The 15,043-nt window shown below is 34.5% G+C and overlaps 1 protein-coding gene across 2 annotated transcripts; it reads left to right on the top strand.

The window, feature by feature from the left end:
- Positions 1 to 3,870: 3,870 nt before the first annotated feature.
- Positions 3,871 to 13,435, top strand: LOC130640755 (alpha-1A adrenergic receptor-like). Of its 2 annotated transcripts, XM_057447294.1 has the most exons (4): positions 3,871 to 6,915; positions 7,305 to 7,380; positions 7,459 to 8,607; positions 12,224 to 13,435. In XM_057447294.1, the coding sequence occupies exons 3-4, from the start codon at positions 8,549 to 8,551 to the stop codon at positions 13,323 to 13,325; spliced, it is 1,161 nt and encodes a 386-aa protein (XP_057303277.1). In that variant the 5' UTR covers positions 3,871 to 6,915; positions 7,305 to 7,380; positions 7,459 to 8,548; the 3' UTR covers positions 13,326 to 13,435. The 2 variants fall into 2 exon arrangements, with proteins under 2 accessions (XP_057303277.1, XP_057303276.1); XM_057447293.1 differs by having other exon boundaries at positions 3,871 to 8,607.
- The last annotated feature ends 1,608 nt before the right edge of the window (positions 13,436 to 15,043 follow it).

The raw sequence follows: 15,043 nt of genomic DNA, 5'->3' as shown, positions 1-15,043 counted from the left end.
TTAGATTTTTTGAAAGATTAGAGAATCAAGAAATGCAACAATCTGTACCATATTATAAGTATCTATTCATGCTGATAAAAGACAGGGCTGTCCGAAACTTGTTTCAGGTGACGTGTTGAAGAAGCTCAGAGGCCTTGGGTTCAGTTGGGACAAAAAAATGAAAAAAGCTGGACGTGTAAAGATTGACGACTATTTGAAGAGTCAGTGACAATGATCTTCAACACTTACAGCGTTTTGCTGATATGAGCGACGAAGGAATTGACAATTCATGGATCAACAACTGAAAATCCATTAATACCTCTTTTTTAAGAGTACAGAAAATTACAGTCAAAAGAAGAAAAAGAATATAAGATTGCTTCCCCTCGAATGAGCCCTAACCTAAAGAATTTTACCCCAAAAAATATCAGAAATATAAAATATTCTTTCCTTAGTTAAAGCTTGATTGGAATTGGATTCTGAAAACTAACATGCATTAGCATCAAAACTTTAAATAGCTGGTTGAAAGAAGACTGGATCAGTACCACACACGGTATAAGTAGTTCAACTGCAAAGGCTAGAGCAGGCCTCTGAGACGAAAGTGAAGCAAACTCATTGGGTTTCGCATATTTACTTTCTTGAACTAGAAACAGATTTTTTAGCATAATTTGTGTTATTTATGCTGCCCATGTTGTAAGGTGCAATTCTTCTCAGCCTTTCATTTCTAATTAAGGTGATTGAAGATTCTACTTGATAAACGTTGCTGTAACGTTGCTGTTACTTCTAATTTTCAAATTCCATGGAACCTTCTTCATTTCGAAGAAACTTTACCAGCTTATACAAGAAGCTTATGCAACTGGTTTTATTATTATATTAGACGCCATCTTTGATACATCACACCATCACGGTGGATAACATAAAATCGCGCTCGCCCGCACATAGTTTTTTGAAGCATTAAATTGTTTTACAATGATCGAATAGCTTAAAGAATTGATTCGTTTTTGAAAGGCTTGATAGTTTGAAAAGACTGAATGGTTTTTAAAGGAGTATATTTAAATAAATAAGTTTTTAAACCTAAAAATATTAAATTTGCATATATCATACACCTTTCTTTCCAAGAGATTGAATTTAAACAAAAAGATATGGTTGAATACTGTTGCAAAAGGGCAGGCCTTGGTTGTTACTTTTTTAAAAAGAAGTAGAAGCATAGAAAAATTTGATTGATTAAAATTAACATAATTCCGGCTATAATATCAATATCGCCAACGTAATTGACTGACAGGAGTAAATACAATATCTCGTATTTTACACCTGCCCAAAAACTCATCGTACACTATCGAATCTTTACTTACATGGCTTTCGTTAGTATCTTGTGTTTTTTGAAATTTCTTTAATTTTTTACAAAAGCACGTTTCTAATAAAATGACCATAAAAATTGTCATATAATAGTAGAAAAAAACATAATCTGTAAATCTCGTAGAAGTTTATTTGTTGATACACGCTAGACAAGATTGGGCTAGATTTTGTGTCTAGACAAAACAAATTAGTTGAAAGGGATGATAACAACCTCGCCCCCAGGATCTTGTTGCCCCTTATAACGGAGTTATCAACTTCACTAACAAGGCGAAATCCCCTAAGAACGAGGTTGGGATTACCTTTTTCCAGTCTTTTAGGAAACTAGCAACACTTCTTTTTTTTTGAAAAAAAAGACAAATAGCTAAAACAATTTTAATTTTAAATTTAAATTTAAAATAAAATAAATATTAAATAATTTTTTTTAACTGTAGAATAAATAAAAACACAAAAAGAAATTTAAAAGTAAACAAGAAAACTGTTGCTTTCAGATACTAGCTCTGGAAATGAGAAATCTGTTGTTGACTTTGGTCGACCAACAATCCAGGGGTGGCATTCGCGCGCTTTTAACTTTACTTTATCCCGCACGAGGGTGCAGGGTCAGTTATACCCCTGAAAAAAAATGTAATAGAACCTTATGAAGTTGCTATGTTAGGAAATATAAGGAGCGTTCTCTATGACTCAATGGGTCTGGAGACACAAATAGCGTATAGAGATTGATCTTATTATTATCAGGTCGCGGTCACTCCCAGCAGGCGCACGACGTCGTACAGACGTCTGTTGCTAGTCGCTGCTACGTCGCGACGTCGGCTACGTTGTTACAACGTCGCTTCGATGTCGTAATTTCTGACGCCGTATTTCGACCATAAACCGACGTCGATCCAACGTCAGGATTTCCGACGTCGCATATCAACCATAAACCGACGTCGATCCAACGTCAGGATTTCCGACGTCGCATATCGACCATAAACCGACGTCGATCCAACGTTAGGTTATCAGACGTCGGATTTGTACTTCGACACGACGTTGTACCAACGTCGCATCTCGTAAGATTCGATAAATCTTTCAGGGAAAAATTATTCTTAAAATTTTCTTAGAAACATAAAAAACGGTTTTTACAAATGCAATAACTTACTGACTTTTGGAGATTGTACGAGGGATACGTTTTTATTATAATTTTATTCTTAAGAGAGAAAGCGCAAAAGTTTCCAGTTCAAATTTATAATAGATGTGACCAAATCATGTGATAAAAATTGTGCAATTTAATTTGTTAAAACATCGTACTTTCGAACGAGGAAGTATCCGAACGGAAAAGAATCGCTTCGAATTTAAAAATACACACAACGTTTTTCTCTTTACTAAAGAAAGTTGAAGTTGCAAACGTTTTGAAATTTATTTGTCCAAACGACGTGATATATGTGTCCATTTCTTTCGCGCTAAAATCGTTGTGTGTTAATTTCAAGCATTTGTTGTTGGTAAAGTATTGTGGATTCTGTTTTTACGAAAATATAGAAGAAAAGAGAAAAGCGACAAAATGATTGCCGTTTTAAGAAGAAGAAACAGTAAGTAATTCTAGTTACTTTATAACTAACATTGTATCTAGGCACATCAATTGAAAAATGTACAATCTGTTAATATATATTTCTTTGAACATCTAGCTTTACAATTACACATCTTGTCATTTCTGAGAAATGTTCTTATATAAAAAGCGTGTATCTTCGCTATATGACTGCAATTTATATCACTAGTTAGATCATATTTTAATACCTTTACTTTCTTTCTATAGCAAACAGAAAAAATGTTGATGAACAATCGTTTCAATCCTGAAGACACACGTGAAAAATGCAGTGGTGATGAAAATGGTTTATGCTTGGGAACATAAAGTTATTACAAGCTCGTGAGCTTGTATTAAAACGCAAATGTGTCCTACAAGAATGGAAATTTTTGCCTCTCTGAGCACCGACACGGGAGTAGTCGTGTGTTCGAATCTCATCTTGGTAACTATTTTTACTTTTTTTTTTTTTTTTTACTATCTCGCCCGCGAGGACGTGTTTACAGACTGACCTAACGAAAATTGAAATTTCGAGAAATTTTCTATCAATATTATTGCCTATCCGAATAGCAAAATATGTCGTGTCTAACTTCAGCTTTTTATACACTTTTTTGGCGAGGTTGTTTGCGTATATCATACGTCTTGTTGTAAATAAATAGGAGTTATCAAGTGTCTTCTGATACTAGTGTAATTTAACGAATGTGAATGCTAGTGGATTATAAAAGAAAATAATTTTAATAATCACTTTTTGTTTTAAAGAGCCTCTCTTTTTGTTACGTCTGTTAACATCGCAGCTAAGTTAATGTAACGTCGTTTAACTTCGCAGCTATACGTTTGTAAAAGGTCGGCGGACGTCTTTACAACGTAGGAACGACGTCGATAGGACGTTGTGCTCTGACGTCGTACAGACGTCGAAGTCCGACGTCTGCGCGACTTTCCATTCTGACAGTGAGCGGACGTCGCACCGACGTTAAACTCGACGTCGCTACGACATCTCTGCGACGTTGGTGTGCCGGCTGGGCTCTATCAATAGTTTTGATGTACAGAGCTCTACAAAACTGTGCACAGCACCGTTTTTGAACATTAATTAAAGCTCAAACGAAATTAAAGAAGAGTAAATTACACTGTACCACAATCATACAGGTTCTTATTTGCTTCATTATGGTACCATCTTATTTTTATCGCATCCCTGAAATTACTCGCTGCTAACTCTTCAAAAAATATGCATAGTCTCCAAGGCACAGCCACTAGTTTCGCCTTGGTGTTCCCCAAATAAGGAAGTTTAGTCCTGGGAATAAGGTTGGTCTCTGATGCTTTTAACCAGGCCATTATTATTGAAAGGAATGAAAAAATATTTGAGTTGATTACGATTCGTAAAAATAGCTTTCAGTCGACTATCTTAAATTTTTTTAAATTTAATTACTTGGTAACGCTTTTTAAGTTTGCTGAGCTTAAAATGATTGATCATTCCAAATCAATGTCATATCGAAAACACGCGATGCCTTCAAGAATGATGACGAGGAAAAGACACGTTGCATTCCGTATACAACTTTGTTCCCAAGGCATTTTGCCTTATTGATAAGTTGATAGCAGGGAAAAACTCCGTCATAACAGCTCAGGGTCCACAAGAGTCTGGGTACGCGGTTGTTTGGTATAATGTGAAAAAAAACTAAAAAATAACTAAAAACAACTTTGGTCAAGTTGATGTTAAATGTGGTCAACCTCGTTGCCCTTGGGGACGAGGTTGACTCACTACTATACTATGTCCAAATCAGATACAGTTTTTATCAGTTTTGATAGTTATATTGTGATGTATTGGCTGAAGGGTTCGCTTATTCATTGGTGGATTTCTAATTAAGTATATTTTTCATAGAAAGTGTAATAGAAAGCTTAGCATTTTATTGATTTTCTCTTTTTAACTAAATGGTACATTGGGGTAGAGGGGTTTAAGATTGAAATATTTACACGACCATGTGACCTTTACATGTTGGGCAGTGGCTGATGTAATCCACAGAACGCATGAAACTGCAGACTTTACCGAACAATACAACAAACGTGGAAATATATCTTTAAAGGCGGAACTTTTCCAGAATCAGTTGTTGCAATTTGACGAAATCCGTGGCCTAACTTCTTAAATTTCATGTCGCTAAAATATTTTAATGTACTTTAAAATGGGTTTAAATACTAAAAACTCAGGGATAAAATAGGAACAGTTTAAGGCTGAACAAGTAGGTAATCTTTGTATTCAACGAATTAAAATGGTTATCTGCTTATGACTTTGTGATTAACACAGCTTGCGTTATTGATTAATACGGGATTATCCATGTGAAAATCAAAATCATAATTAATGGGTAGCTGATGTGACAAAATTATTTTGAAAATCACAAGTTCTATGCTTCACCAAGTCTCTGCGAATTGTGTCTGAACATCATTTCGTATATCTAAACGGTAATGTATACGTTTTTTATCAGAACCAGTAAAATTAAACCTAAGGCTGGTTGTTCTTATTTTCGAGCCTTTTTTTACCCTTATTTGTTCTCATTTTGTTCTACACAAAAACTTCAAAGCCTCCTTTTATTCTTAGTTATGGAAAACGTATAGGTTCATAATAGAAAAGGGAGTGTTTTTGTTGCTGAAAAAACTTTAAAACTGTGTCATGTACAAGAGGTTGTTCACAAATGATTCAACTGTTACAGGGAGAGGGGAGTTAAGGGTAAAGTTGGCGCTGACAGTGAAGAGGAGTGAAAGGTGACACAACTTTTGATTTTCTAATTAAGAAAGTTGAATTAATTAGATCAGTGTACACATTAGGTGTAAACGTTGTTTACACCTAATGTGTTAACTGAATCAGCAGCGTGTGAAAATCCTTCCCGTGTTGTTATTTTTGGATTTTTGTTCCAAAGTTCACTTAAAATAGACTTAATGGGTTTCTTTCCAAATGACGATGTCAACTCAGAGGGGGTAATGTAGTTGATCAAGTGGCGAGGGATTGTTGGTCACAATTTTTAAAACAATCCCATATGATATTTTAACATAAGAACAAAGCAAACAAGGGGCATTTTAAAATTTGACAAGCCTAAATTCGGTAAGCTCACAAACTTCGTGTGTGATAAGATGACATATTAAGACCTTGTTTCTTATATTTTTGGTGTTCCCAAAACAGGTTTCTGTTTCTTATTAAAAAAGCGTGTGTTTTGCGTGTTTCTGTTAATTAGTGTTACATGTTTCAGTTCAAACTGACGCATTTGTCAAAGTTTGTTTATAGTTTTGCGCCAGATTTCTTTATTGAATTACAGGATACATGTCAATTTCTTTTACATATGATTTCCGCGGGTTTTCTTTGCTTTTTGTTTAGGTCAGAATAACATCATTCTCTCTATTTCACCATCTTGTTTCACGAGCTCAAAAATCTTCTCCATCCTTTACCATAGAGTCAAACTTGGCTCGGAAAAGACTCTTGCTTGTCTGTCAGTTTACAAAAGGAATTTAGAATCCAAAAGCTGGTTGAGGTGCGACGCAATTTTAATCTCAAAGAAAACCGGAATAAAAAAAGTGTTTTTGGACATGCAATGTACACTTTCAATGTGTGAAGACATTCCAGTGAACTGCGAATATTTATAAAATGGTAGCAAAAACGAAACAAAACTTTACATCAGCTCTTACGTAAGACACTCGCCATTACTTGGTGGTAGAACTGTAGTTGCTAAGACACTGTTAAGACTAAGTTTTAAATATTTGCACATACTAAACAGTGAACAAATAAAAATTAAATTAAATGAATGTACAATTAAATTATAAATAGTTTTATTTGGTAACCTTGATGTAAGCAAACGAGTTCATTTCCAGGATGTTTTGTGAAAAGCAATTTTTCACTTTTTCATTAAACGCTGTCAGATCGTACTAAGATCGCAAGATATGTTAGATATACATGATTTAAACTACGTATACTGATAGATTTTTATAACAAACAATCAACCTTAGAGGATAGAGAAATAGAGTTTGGTTGGTTCTTTCTAGTAGAACCAACTGGGATGGTAAATTATTAGCTAATCTATTTTTAGTGATTTGTATATAAAGAAATTAAAAAGGAGCTTTTTGTTAAAGAAAAGTAAAATTTCATCAAACTAAAGTGATGACATCTGGTCGTTTAAGAAAAATTTTTTAAAAAACTATTCACTTGACGATTAAAATCTGTCACATATTCCCCATTGCGTTGAAATAATAAAATTATCTTCGGTTAAATTTATCTTTTGTTTTTCCACATAATAGTCAATATTATTCTGTTCTGTTTTAAAACGTTTTTTTAATGCATCGACTTTCCTAAATGGGTCAGTCTTACTTAATCAATATATGAAACGCGGCGTTGAGAATTTCAGTATATTATTTTTGAAACTTTTTTTAATGTTTTTTACATTTGTTTTAGATTTAGAGTTGATAATATATTGAGTTGGAAAGCAGAAGTGGTAAAGCTTGAAACTTGAAGTTTTAGAAGAACAAAAGTAGGATTTGTTTTTTATAAGTTATCACATTTACAAAAGTGTATCTTTATTTGAAGTAAGAAAATTCTTTTCCCTTAGTGTTACTATTACAGACAATGGATTTCGTATACAAACAGAGCTTATCTTTTTTGCGTGCTGTGGATATTAAAATATTTTAGGACTTATAGAGAAAAATGAAGGAAATGAAGAAAAAAGAAAAAGAAGAAAAAAGAAAAAAAAAGAATCGCAGAAAAAATTCTATATGGTATTTTCTCTATTAAACATTAGAAGATTAAGATGTGGGGCTCGTAAATTCTATTAACGTCTGCAACACTTGGAGTTACGGTGTTGCGATACACAAATAATTTATTTGCGCAGTTATTTTGCGACGTTATTTAAAGCCTTCTACACTCATGCACATTGCGTTACCGTTTTTTCAGCAATTACCAATGCATGCCGTCAAATTATACATAATTTGATTAAAATTTCGTTTCGTTTCGTTTTCGTACAAAGACGCTAAAATTAAAGATTAAAGATTATTGACTCAAAGATTTGCGTTGCCGTATTTTCATGCGTTTACATTAATCATAGAAAGCCATTAAATTTTTTCGCTTACTGGTCATGCGTAATATGATTTTCTAAAAATACCGTTGTGTTTACACGAAGTAAAACCTTCTCCAGGTTAGATTTCCTTTTCGAATTTACCCTTTCCATCAGAATTTCACCCAAAAAACGAACAATTTTTTTAAAAAATGGGTGTAAACACTATTCGGAAAATTTTCTATTTTTAGTAACATGACTAATGAAAATAGAAGAATTTGCTCCAGTGTAAACGCAGTATAAGTGAAGACAATTGGCTTAAAATTACGGAAGAATGATAAATTCGTAGTACTTTTTTTGCGCGAAAAAAATAAATAAAAAAATTACAAAACCTTTTTCTTTAATGAGATAAGAAAATGAAGTATAAAAAGGATATAAAGAGAATTTTTTTAATCATATGCGCCATTTTTTTTACTTTGCTTGGCATGTGCAAGTGCGGCGACATGCTGTAGTTGAAAATACTCATAGAGGATCAGCTGGTTTTATTTTATATTTCCTAATTTAAAACTCTTAAAACAGCTATATATACCGTTAGAGCAATTCCTTTTAAAACTTATTAAATCGGATTGCTAAAAAAAAGGCTTATTATATGAAACATGTGAAAATTTTTGTCACGCATTTTTTCTTTTGGTCTTCTAGCTGTTCGCGGTAAGTTATTTTTATATCTCGTCTCCTTTATTATTTTTTCATTTTCTGATTTTTCTGATTTTTTTCTGATCTTTTCCTAATTCTGACATTTTTTTCGTTATTAACAAGTAATTTCCTCACTTCAGAGCAAAAAAAATAAAAAATTTCAATACAGAATAGCCACTACTCCTGAAGACTTTTGGAAACCTCCGGAAACTTCTAGGTAATGTAATATGGAAAAACTTGGCCCATAAAAAGTGATAAGTTAAAAAGGTTGAATTTCTTATATTTGCATTTTTTACGTCAGAAATAGCAGCTGCATGTGCAATATTTTATGTTATTTATTTATCGATATTTCAGAAAGGTACATTTGAGTTGATATGATAGTTTTTTTAAGAATTTTTTATAACTCTTGGAATACTGTATTAAAACACTGGAATTTAAAAAGCAAGTGTATGCATGTATGCATGTACCAACCTCGTTTCAAGTCCATTTTGCCTTGTTGTTAGAGTCCAATCCGTAGTAACGGCTCAGGGGCCACAAGACCCTGGGAACAAGGTTGTGAAGGTTGGACCTAATTGTCTACACTTTATATAAAGAAATTATTTTTCGGCAATTTAAAATCTTGAGAATGGTTGGGTTTTTTAAAGAGCGGTAAGCTACTTGAAAATTTGGAATTTCGTATGAGTTTTAGAATCATAAGGAACTTTTTAGTAGCTGCAGAAATCTTCTTGACTAACTAAAGAAAATTATTTGGAACCGTATACGAACAATCAATGCTCGTGTAAATACCTTGCAATTTCGCGAATTTAAATTCTAGATTTCTTGAAAACGATTTTTCTGCTATGTTTTTAAAAACCAAAGCTGCCATCTGCAAGGAGATGTCCTAGTTTTTTGTTTTTAGGTAGTTCTGCTCCTTATATACCAATAAGCCGTTGTTCCACAATTTTTTTCCACGGGGTGTTTTGCTTACCCAGTAAAAGGGAATTGGGTGGGGTGGGCGGGCAAGCGGGCGCTGTGAAATATATTGAAAATTAACAACTGAGGTTTAGAATAGTTAATGGTTAGAAAATAGGAAATATTGGTATTTTGAGAAAAGCATTTATTGCTCATTTAGGACGTAGTGATGTGGTTAATTCATTTCTTCAGACTTTTTTTTATTTCAATGTGCTAATTAATCGAATGGATTAAAAAAATAAGTAAATTGACTGGATATTTAAACGAATTAAACACTTCAAATTAATAAATGACAAGGTAGGCTATGTTTAGCGCAGGAGGTTAGAAAAATTTCTAAAATTAACAATCGCGGGAGAAAGGGCTCTATATTATCTTTATATTGATGGTAATGGCTCCTGTTGACTTTCCACAGGTTAGCGACTACAATCCCGGACTTAATTTATTGGAAAAGAGGGCCAAATTTTATAGTTCGTCCCACAAGCAGTTATAAACACTGTTTCTACAAAAGTCAAAGTTATTACAAAATTTTCAAAGTTCACTTGTCAATGACTGCAAACGGACAAAGGTATTACGAACTTGTTAAAGCTCGCTTGTCAATGATCGCAAACGGACAAAGGTATTACGAACTTGTCAAAGCTCGCCTGTCAATGATCGCAAACGGACAAAGGTATTACGAACTTGTCAAAGCTCGCTTGTCATTGATCGCAAACGGACAAAGGTATTACGAACTTGTCAATGATCGCAAACGGACTTAGGACTTCGAATCTTAGGTGATATCATTAGTTTCAAATTCTCAACCCATACTAATTTTTGCTGACGTCAGCACACGCCGTTTCCCCGAATTTTAGCACCTTAGCGGGCCGACGTGTGGATTGTTCCGAAATGCGGACATGGCAGAAACTGCCGGTAGCGCATATTCGAGGCTATTTACCTGGCCTACACACCTCCCAAAGCGAAGCTTTTGCAGCCTGTCGGCTTGAGAGTTTTGACAAGGCGATTCCATTTGGCCAGTTCAAAAAATAGCCAAAAATCGACCTTTTCCCATAATGTTATGTCCAAGATTGTAGTCTCAATATAAACACTCTTTTTCTTTAATAATAGCCGTCGCCTGTCTGTCTGTAGGTCCGCGAAAGCCGTGTCCCGTAACGGAAACACGAAATTTTAAAAATGCGCAGCAATACCAAATGCGATATATTTCTGTCCACTTTGTTGCAACGGGTTAATTTAAAGGACGGGCGACCTCGTGGATTTTTCCACGGGTTAACTACTAATATATTAATAATAACCGTGATCCATCTGTCTGTTATAAGGCAAAAAGTTGGGTCGTGTTGCGAAAACACAAACCACGGACTAGTCTCTATAAAAAGACGTTGATCTGTCGGCTAAAACAGGGCCAATCTCAGCCACTCACGAAATCTCGTTAAGCTAAAAATAGCGACTAAAACTTGTTATAATTCCCGTTGTTAGTCTTTGAGTCAAATAAAAAGTAGCGACAAACAAATTTTCCACAACGACAACGGTTATTTTCAAGTATTTTGCTTCGAATCCAACAAAAATCATTTTCCCGCCAAAAACACTCAATTGTATTTTGGCTCTGTAATAAAAGTCCAGGTTCAAGACACCCTGAACATTCCTCTGGTCAGATGACAAGTAGTGACGGTGGAAAGTCGTGACGGTGATAACTCTGACGGCGAAAAGTCGTGACAGTGATAATTGTGACGGTGACAAGTCGTGACAGTGATAATTCTGACGGTGACAAGTCGTGACAGTGATAATTGTGACGGTGACAAGTCGAGACAGCGATAATTGGGACGATGATATGTAGTGACGGTGACAAGTCGTGACGGTGACAAGTCGTGACGGTGACAAGTTGTGACGATGACAATTCATGAAATTGACAAATCATGAAAGTGACAAATCGTAGCGGTGATAAGTTGTGATGGTGACAATTTCTGATATTCCAAAATTGCGATGTGTGGGAAAGCTTTCCCAGTATAGGTATCTCTGCCAGTAGAAAAAAAGCCTCAGGCGGAAAGAAAGAAATATGTAGCCATGTGAAAATATTAACCTTTCCGTTCCTACGTTCGTACAAACGATAAAGTTAATCATTTTATATTCATTACATAGCTGTCTGTATTTTTTGTAAACATTGTAATCGGAAAGAATGGTGTTTAGGTTACACGACATCATAACTTTAATGTCACGTTATCACGTTTTAATTTTGTGATTATATAGTCTTCCCAATGTCATAGCAATAGAAAGACAGATCTCGGTTGAGATAAGAAAGAAACACAGCAGCCTAAAAGGTTAACGTGAATGGATTTTAGTTTTTTATTATACTAAGCTGTTGTAGATTTCGTGCAGCATCTGGCAACGGGTAGTTTGTATTGTATTTACGTCCAGGAGGTTTGGTTTGCTTCTAACCTCGTTCCCAGGGCATTTTGCGTTGTTGATGAAGCTGGCCACTCCGTAATAACGGATCAGGGGCCACAAAATCCTGGCAACTAGGTTGGTTTGCTTCATTAAAAGCCAGGTTATATTAGTGTGTTGAATTGTTATGTGGAATTCTTTGCGTTTAATGCGTTCGTTTTCTTCATTTTAAAAAAAGCAGACTTGAGTTATTCTTTTTTTTCTGTTTTTGCGTACTGTCTAAATAAATTTTGTCGATTTTGTGTTTTAGTCTAGATTCAGTAAAAAGTTTGAGAGGGATGAATAATTCCACGATTGGTGCATATGGCCATAAATTGGGCACACCATTTGCAACATCGATGGCTATATATTTCATCTTCTTAACCATACTTGGTATAACATCCAACATGGCGCTTATTTACATAATCGTAGCCGCAAAAAGGCTTCACACTATTGCAAATGTGTTCATTGTCAATTTAGCAGTGTGTGATTTAATAATGGCAGCTTTGATCATGCCATTCGATGCGGAATTCTTATTGCGTGGATATTATTCTCATGGAGACATACTTTGTGGCTTTAAAGAAGTTGCTTTAATGTTTTCCTTACCGTCATCTGTAGTTAACTTGTTGTTATTAACGTTAGAACGCTTTATAACGGTAACATTTTCATTCCAAAGACATATTATATTTTCAAAACGGAATATTGCGTTATTGATTTTCGTATCGTGGTCATATACATTATTGGTGGCCATCTACCCTTTAATGCACAAAACTCACATTGTGTTTGTTGAGCAAGGTTTTTGCTGGATGGAGATACCATTCGAATACGTTCTGTATCAGCTCTCTGCAAACTTTCTGGCCCCGTTATTATGTATCATCATACTAAATATTCTGTTATTCAAAGTTGCAAGTAAACATGAAATTGCCATTCGAAATCAAATCCAAACATCACAGCGAAACCAGTCAATGTTGTCGTATATTGCGAACATGAAAGCAGCCAAAACTGTTTTGTTGTTAGTTGGTGTGTTCACATTCTGTTGGTTAACTTTCATCATCTTAGTGACAGCCAACGTCCTCTGCCATATTTGCCATCCAAGGGAAGTGACATGGACAGGCAATGCAGTAAACTACCTAAGCGTAGCATTGAACCCTTTGTTGTTTGGTCTCAGGAATAAACATATACGGAAGGAAATGGTTCGAAAGATTTCAAGCATTAGCTATTTTAGTAAATGGTCAAAAAAGGCGAATTCACATTCTGAATTTACTGCGGCTACTTTCTATTGCGCCGCTAATCCTGAATCCGCTAATTCATTATTACCGAGAACACCGAGGACATCTGCCAACACGGTTGAAAGCACGAAATCCTTATGTTAATATTTTGTCATGACATAGATGATCTTTGTAAATATGTAACCCTTCCTATATTAGCATGTTAATGTTTTCGTTTTGCTATAATTTGAATAGTGGTTATTTCCGTCTGTAAATACATCTCCTTTCTTTTTGGTTACAGCCGCTTCCTATACCAGCGCAAAATGGATGTCGCATAGTACCCCGTTAAATGGGACATATAATGCGGAACCAAAAACATAGATTTCGATATATTGATGACCATAACTAATATATTGTTTCACGTCAAGCTCTCAAGCACCTTCCAATTAAGTAGTCATTTAAGGTTGTTCCCCTAGAAAAAAAGTCTAAATTTCAAAAAATTTCTTTTACCTATTTTCAGACGACAAATTCATCTTAGAATACGGTAGTAAGTAGCGCTAATTATAAATTTCGGTTTATAATGTGCAACAAAACGTAAAAAAAACTGCGTAGCAACGCCCATAGCTGCATCTTCTTCCATGTTTACCGCTAAAATTGCTAGATGCCACTTTCCCGCCTCTCAAGACAATAAATTACAGTTTTAAATGCGAAACGTATTGTTGCACAAGCAGTCAGAAAGCTGCATTAACAGTGTACCCACCAAAGTGGACTCGTCATAAGGTCTTAGGTATTTGGTGTTTTACAGGTCGAAATAGTGCTGCCGTACACCTTTTGTCGGTCCACAAGTCAAGAATGTCCATAAATAATCTTTAAACAAGTCTTTTTGTCGTTTTACTTCAGAATCCACGCGAAACAAGAATTCTCAAGATCAAACCACACACACTTTACAATTTCTTCTGAGGTAGCAGGCATTATTACCACCTAGTTTTTAAATGAAAACGATTTTCAAATCGAAATTTTGCCTTTCAGCTATTTTGTCAAGATATTGCCTGTTTCGCCCTGTTTTAGCCTTTCCTTCGTCCAAGAAATACCGCATCAGTTCTTACGGCTGTTACTCTAAATCACCCCGATCTGGTATTAGACGAATTTTAAACTTCCGATATAATCATAATATATTTATCCATTTTGCTCGAAAGGAATTGACAGTTTATAATCAACCTTGACCCCAGTTCCTGTGGCGTTATTTTGATATGACATATCAAAAAATGCTACAGGCCCTGGGATCGAGGTTGATTTCATAATCATATTTAGCTGATTTAGTTAATAGACCTTTCCCGAATTTCCTAATTATTTCAAAACTAAATTAAAGAGGTCGATACTAAACATGATATTTATCTTTACGTTCTTTAGCAAAAGGTAGAATAAATTACCTAATTTTATAAATATTTATGTTCGTTAAGTGCCTCCAAAAACCACTAATTACTAATAAAGTCTGCTTTTTCTATTCCTAATGACTTATTTTTAAAACGCTTTACAGTTTTTTTTTATTTTTTACTCAAAAAGTTCACATTTTTTTTGCACACACAGATATAGAAAAATAAAGTCTTTTTTGTTTAAAACATAAATAATCAAAACAATTATCACAAGCATTATGCTGGTTTAAAAATTGAAATCGACAAGTCCAAATGTGATCTATTTTGTCGATTCAATGCATCACTGCTTTAATAGTTTAGGAAAAATTGATACACGACTTTAACAACAGCAAAGTATTACTATACCGTAAAAAAAATAAAATGTTTGAGGAATAATTATATATTTAAGGAAATTATTTTGTAGATTTTGGACCAAAATTAGTTCCGAAAAAGTCACACTTTTTAGAGCTC

Source organism: Hydractinia symbiolongicarpus, chromosome 4 (assembly GCF_029227915.1).
Source record: "Hydractinia symbiolongicarpus strain clone_291-10 chromosome 4, HSymV2.1, whole genome shotgun sequence".
Taxonomy (NCBI): domain Eukaryota; kingdom Metazoa; phylum Cnidaria; class Hydrozoa; order Anthoathecata; family Hydractiniidae; genus Hydractinia; species Hydractinia symbiolongicarpus.
Note: the sequence above shows the minus strand (reverse complement) of the source record. Positions and strands in the feature narration are given on the sequence as shown.